The 6653-nt window shown below is 31.4% G+C and overlaps 1 protein-coding gene across 1 annotated transcript in view; it reads right to left on the bottom strand.

The window, feature by feature from the left end:
* LOC106463673 (DNA-directed RNA polymerases I, II, and III subunit RPABC2-like) overlaps positions 1 to 6180 on the bottom strand; it is a 30174-nt gene extending 23994 nt beyond the window's left edge. Inside the window, exons 1-2 of the mRNA XM_013923733.2 lie at positions 6047 to 6180; positions 827 to 933 (exon numbers count right to left, since the gene is read on the bottom strand). Of these exons, the coding sequence (XP_013779187.1) occupies positions 827 to 855 (29 nt within the window). The 5' untranslated portion in view covers positions 856 to 933; positions 6047 to 6180. The remainder of the gene's footprint in view (positions 1 to 826; positions 934 to 6046) is intronic.
* Between the last annotated feature and the right edge of the window lie 473 nt (positions 6181 to 6653).

The raw sequence follows: 6653 nt of genomic DNA, 5'->3' as shown, positions 1-6653 counted from the left end.
AGTTTTAAATTTAATTAAGTAACTAAATAGTCTTACTAACTTAATTATTATTAGTAATTAATTTACTAACCTATTAGTATATATATATATATATATATATATATATATATATTTTACATTTATTTCAGTAATTTTCTTTGCCCATTCAAACAGTTACCTAGATTGATATGGTCTCATGCAAACAAGGCTTAAAACAGTGAAACAAACTTGATATAATTGAATGCAAACTTAACTATGCCTACCTCATCTTATTCCAAAAAAATAATTTCCTTTCATGTTTCAGCAACATAACTCAAATGAAGTATGAAATGATAAAAGAATGCTATACACAAGCTTAAAAAAAAATCACAAAGTGTAATTGAAGAGGAACTTGTTCAAAAACACCTTTTCTTCTAGAAACATATCACCAAGCAAATATTTTATTACTTTGTTCAAATCTCTATATGAAGCCCCACTGACTTGAAAGGTTTTTTGGCTTTTCACAGTTGAAAAGAACTGAAAAAAGACCTTTCATTTTTCATAATTATGTGTCCACTTCCATCTCATGGGAAAATAAGTTTTGTACATATTGTTTATAGCTCCAAGTTATTCTGTGGAAGAAACAATAGGCCTAAATGTGCTAGATTACACCTTAGATAAAGTGGAGTGAAAATGACATACAAAAATTAAAAGTGGCTACACACACATAAATATTACATCTAAACTACAAATTATTCAGATGTAAAGAAAGAATTGCAAGTAACATGAGTATCTAAAGTGAAAATGTATGCTTCAGACATTTGACAAATTTTAATTTGGATCAAACAACAGAGAAAAGTAAACTTACTCATCAGGCTCATACTCTTCATCTGCCATGCTTTCTGATAAATATGCTTACTGGTTATGATTCAATGTCGTAGTAGTATGAATATACACTACACAAAGCAGCTGCACCTGTAAAAATAAACAAAAACTTCAATTTGTGTACTACATTTAACATGTAAAGACACCTATAATCACATCATCCAACATTTCAAACATATTACTATCTTCCCAAGCATGTTGAGAGGAGGCTAAGAATATATTCCTCAACTTACCTCTATAAACAACTCAAGTACAAGTCATCTGGATTTACATATTCAACAAATGTTTAAAGTACATTCATTAAACAATACTTAGTATGTCAACAGGAAACCCTTCCACCCACAATTACAAATAATAGAAATATACATATACCAGCTGAAATCTATGTTTAGGTTTTGCAAAGCATCCATTCTTGATTACAATATTCAAGTTCTATAATAAATATCATTCCACCAGTTAAACAACCACCCCAAGCAGCTTATCAAAACACCTGGCCAGAAAACTTTGAAATGAAGCCCATTTTGTCAAGTTCCTTTTCTTTGGACTAATGTTACAAGTTGTGTGCATCAAAGATCTGTGCTAGGACCACTACTATTCTTCATTTACATTATTGACATTGATTAGGGCATAGTCAGAAAACAGATAAAGTTTGCTGATATAACAAATCCTAGATCTATCTGGCTGTAATGAGGATACTATGATTTTCCAGAATAAGATCAGTTAAACATGACAGATGTAATTTAATTATGAAACTGTTATAACAGTAAGATTATGCATGTGAATTACAATATAAGATTATATATAATTTAAATACATAATTATGTGGATGGGGAAAATATCTTGAGACTACTGACTGCTACAACTATTGTCTTAAAGAAATTGTTGTATTACAAACGGTAAAAGTAACAGAATTTTATGTTGTACATATATAGGGTTAGGCCTCATTCTGAGATTTGTGTGCAATTTCAGTCCCCTTACCTTACAAGAGATATTAAGTTGTTGGAAAGAGCTCAGAGAAAAGAGGTTACTACAATGATTCTAGAGATGGATGGGTTATCTGATGAGGATAGCTTAAGAAAATGATCAGGAGTAAACTGAATGAAGTATTCAAAGCTATTATTGATATGATTTAAGCATCACATTTTTTAAAACCGATTTCTCATGGCAAGATAGGTCATAAAGTTAAGATCTGGAAAGGTCAGTGACAGTTTTATTTCTCCAACAGGCTGATAAACCTGTGGAACAAATTGCCATATAAGAATGGAAGAGGCTACAACTGAACTTAAGCTTAAGAGAAGGATGATGAATATATGGCAGATCAGGGCTGGATTTAGAGATCAATTTTCTGTGTGTTTAGGGAGGACTGGAGTCAGGACATCCTTGATGGGCAAGAACGGCCTCATGTCCCATTATATGTATGTATTCTAGAAGCCCATCTCTGCACCATTTCTTGCAACAAAAAACAGAATATGTTTACAATACTCCTAATCTTATGCAAGTTTAAATTAAACTCTTTCTTCTTAAATCATAAATTTATGCAAATAGATACAAGTTAGAGAAACATTGTAATTCCAAAATTTCATATTTTTGTCAATTATCACAAGTAAATTTGTTTTCCATGGTATCACATTCCAGTCACATAAATATCAAGCCATATTCAAATTTACTATTCCACTATAATAACAGTGAAAGTCCTCTACCCCATCCCTCATAAATAATGTTCATGTCTTTCAAATTAAAGAAATACTACACACATTCAGATTTTCCAAGCAACATGGTAATACAAGCAAAAATTTGGATATGTTACTTCTAATTAAATACCCAGTCACTTACATAAAATGATTAATGAATATGGTAGTGTTTCATTAAGCTAATAAGCAACAGTCTAAGAAAAATATTGCAGATATGAAGTAGCAGCGGTACACAAAGAAAAGCTAGGATAATATTTTTCTTACAAAAATAAACATCATAATTAAAACTAACTTAAAAATGGCCTTACATATTCATATAAATGTACCTATCTTTACTAAAGTTAAAAAGCACACACACCACATGATCAATTAAACCATTTCACAAGTCTATTACTTGTAACAAAACAAATGTCTGCTGCATGAAAACACACACTATAATATGGTGAAAAAACAATGTTTGGACAAAAAAGGGACCATATGATCCTTCAAGATTGTCCCTGCATACTCACCTTAGAAAATAAGTAAAAACTTAATCCAAACCATTATTTTTAAAGAAATTATCATTCTCACTCTTAAAACTTGTAAAGTGCTGGACTTCACTACAATAATGAAAACTCATTCCATAAGTCAGTTATTCAGATAAAAAATATTAAATAGAACTTTCTTACCATGAGCTTAGTCAGCCTTTTCTAAATCATATTTCTGTGTATTCTCTTCCTATTATCATCTTTAGATTACAGTTCAAAAAGATAAGAGGCCTTAATCCTATTGATCTTCCTGATAATTTTGTAAACTTTTAACAATATCACTACTTACCCTTCTTTACTCAAGAATGTTTGTTTGTTGGTAAGAGCTAAGCTACACAATAGGCTATAGCTATTTATGTGGTCATTGAGGTTTGGACCTTGGCTGGTATTTCAGCATAAATATTTGATTTGTTAAAAAAATCTTTAGGTAAACTATTATAATTACTATTATAATGGAAATTTTGTCAGCAGATGGTGTGAAATTCTTTAATATGTAAATTGGTGTTTTGATAATTGTATAAACAAGTTATTTTTTGCAAAACATTACACTCCTGAGGATGACACAAGAGTATACACACTGAAACATATAGCTTATGAGAATGTTTTCCAGTCTCATCAGGTTTTTTTTTATCACTTTATAACCTTGTACAGTAAATTATTATTTTTGTAATTTGGAGACTGGAAACAATCTCATTTTTATTGACTTGTTTACAAAATAATAGTTGTTTTTAAGATTAAAAGTGTTTAATTGTGAAAATATAGGTTAATTTGAAGTAATAAAATTAATTACTTTTATATTCTAAGTCATTCTGTTATAAAATAAACTACTGATCTTACATTCCAAACAGAAAGGTATTGATTAATTAATCTTATTAATCAATATAAGCTAAAAACTCTTGGGTTAATTATAATCTAATTAATAGTAATGTTAATAATAATTATAAAAAAAAAGTTAACAATATATATATATATATATATATTATTGTATTTTAATTTATCAAAAGTAAAAATAGACATATTTGTGGTTGTGTGTGTATGCTGGTGATTTAAGATGATCTCCATAGCTTGACTAATTCTGGAAGTATCTTTCAGAAACATATCTACTAAGCTGTAACAAAACACCCAGATCTTTCTCCTCAGTGTCAAGTTTCAGAGTTCATGGAACATTTTGCATTTACATTCTTTTTCCCATAATTATTATCCTTAAATCTATAGGATATCAAAGTTATCACTTCTTATACCAATCTATAAAGAACTAATGTCACCTTGAAGGTTGAATCTGTCACTATCACTGTTTTGGGTCATTAGCAAACATTTTCACTATGTTCTCCACTGATTATAGCAAATATTTTATATAAATTACTGAGTACCAATCCCAATATACTTCCCTGTGACACATGGCTTTCCACTTTATTCCTTTCTGATAAATTGCTTTATACAGAAATGTGCAACAATGAGATAAATGTGAAAATCACGCATAGCGCATGTCACAATCTTTGACTTTTCAAGGAGCTTTGTGTTTTGGTTGACAGCCTCTTAAGCCATCCAAAGAGTCATCTTCAGTTTTGACAGTTTTACTTCTCTAACTATAACAAGATGATTAGCCTTTATAATTGGTTGCTTTCAAGTGTGACAGATGCAGTAAATTTAAATAACATTAGAGGACAAGTGACCTTTTGGTCCAACTAGATCATCCTATCCACTAAATTAAACACTAAAATACTCAGTCAGCTTTTATCATTCAAGATTTCCCTTATATTTACTACATCTACCACATCTGATTGTTTGTTTTGAATTTTGCGCAAAGCTACACGAAGGCTATCTGCGCTAGCTGTCCCTAATTTAGCAGTGTAAGACTAGAGGGATGGCAGCTAGTTATCACCACCCACCACCAACTCTTGGGCTACTCTCTTACCAATGAATAATGGGATTGACTGTCGCATTATAATGCCCCACACGGCTGAAAGGGCGAGCATGTTTGGTGTGACGGGGATTCAAACTAGCGACCCTCAGATTGCGAGTCGAGCGCCCTAACCACCTAGCCATGCCAGGCCACCATATCTGAAGACAACCCTTTCCAAAGGCCTGTTAGTTAGAAAAATAAGTGAAAGCTCTATAAATTATTAAATGCTAACAACGTTTTGGGACAACATGGGACCTATTGGTCCATTTCAGCTATTCCATACTCCAAACTAAATTAAAATAAATACATTTTTGAAAAAATCTTAAAGCCAGTCCTTATCATAAGACAAGTATACTTATCAAGCTTTTTCTTAAACTCACTTAAATTTACTGCCTTCACAACATATGAAGGCAATCCATTCCAAATGCCAACCTCCCATTTACGAAAGTAAAACTGTTTTAGCTGAAGATGATTCCTACCCTGCCATAATATATATTTGTAATCCTTTGTCCTACTTTCTCACTGTTAAATATGAAAAAAGATGATGCACCAACACTACGAATTCCTTTTACAATCATAAACGCCTCAATCAGATCCTCCCAACTCCTCTTTCTTCAAGAGAAATAATTTGAGAATTTCAACCTCTCCTCGTATGACAACCCTTTCATCCCACTACTAGTACTAGTACAAGTTTAAAAGATAGAGTTTTCTGTTAGTGTTACAAACAATATAGTTACTTTGTTACTGTTAGCAACTTCGAAACTTTACTTCTTCACCTTAATATTTTTATCGGACTCAAAACTTTTATTAGAATTAGGCTACACCTGAAATAAATTGTCCTGTGTTAGCTGTCTAATGTAAAAGTAACAAGTACGTCTTTTAATAACGCGACGAAATATCAACATTAGGCCTAACCTTCATGTTGCCTTTGTTTTTATCTAGGGTTTCACACTATAACAAAGAAGAACACAATCAGCAAATCTAAAATACAAGTGGCAACTTACAGTGGCTTAAATTTGAAAATATAAATTCAAAAGCTACGAAATGTGAAGCATCACATTTAATCGTTTACGGTGACTTACCCACACTACAGTACAACTCAATACAGCCTACAGGTATATAACTATAATATTAACATTACTGCATAGCTACCCTCGTATCAATGTGCTCGTATTGCTCGTGGCCTAACTTTCGAATCAGACGCGTATATAAAGTGGTACCGTAGGAGTTTAAGACCAACCTGGAGTTATCTTCGTATACAATCAAGTAATTTGTGCCAACGTTTTAACTTATTTCGAGTATGCTTACTTCGAAAATCATTGTTTTCATTTGGCAAATTAATCCTTCAAAGTTTTTTATTCTTTACATTTTAATTTTTGAGGTGATTTTTTCTCTTCAAGCACACTTCCAATGGCTTTACTATGCCAAAAACCGGGTTTCGATACCCGTGGTGGGCGGACCGCAGATAGCCCATTGAGTAGTTTTGCGCTTAATAACAAGCAAAACAAATTTTCTCTTCAAATAAATTTATAGTCGAGTATTAATATTTATTGTTATTTGATTGTAACGAAAGTTTTAAGGTGGGGAAATATTATATAACAAAATAGTCCCAAAGAAAGTATAAAAATGATCAGTCTTAAAATAAAATAGAACATAAATAACGTTGTTTTGTTAATTCCTAACCTATAA

Source organism: Limulus polyphemus, unplaced genomic scaffold, assembly GCF_000517525.1.
Source record: "Limulus polyphemus unplaced genomic scaffold, Limulus_polyphemus-2.1.2 Scaffold54, whole genome shotgun sequence".
Lineage (NCBI taxonomy): Eukaryota > Metazoa > Arthropoda > Merostomata > Xiphosura > Limulidae > Limulus > Limulus polyphemus.
This window is presented reverse-complemented; position numbering and strand designations above follow the sequence as displayed.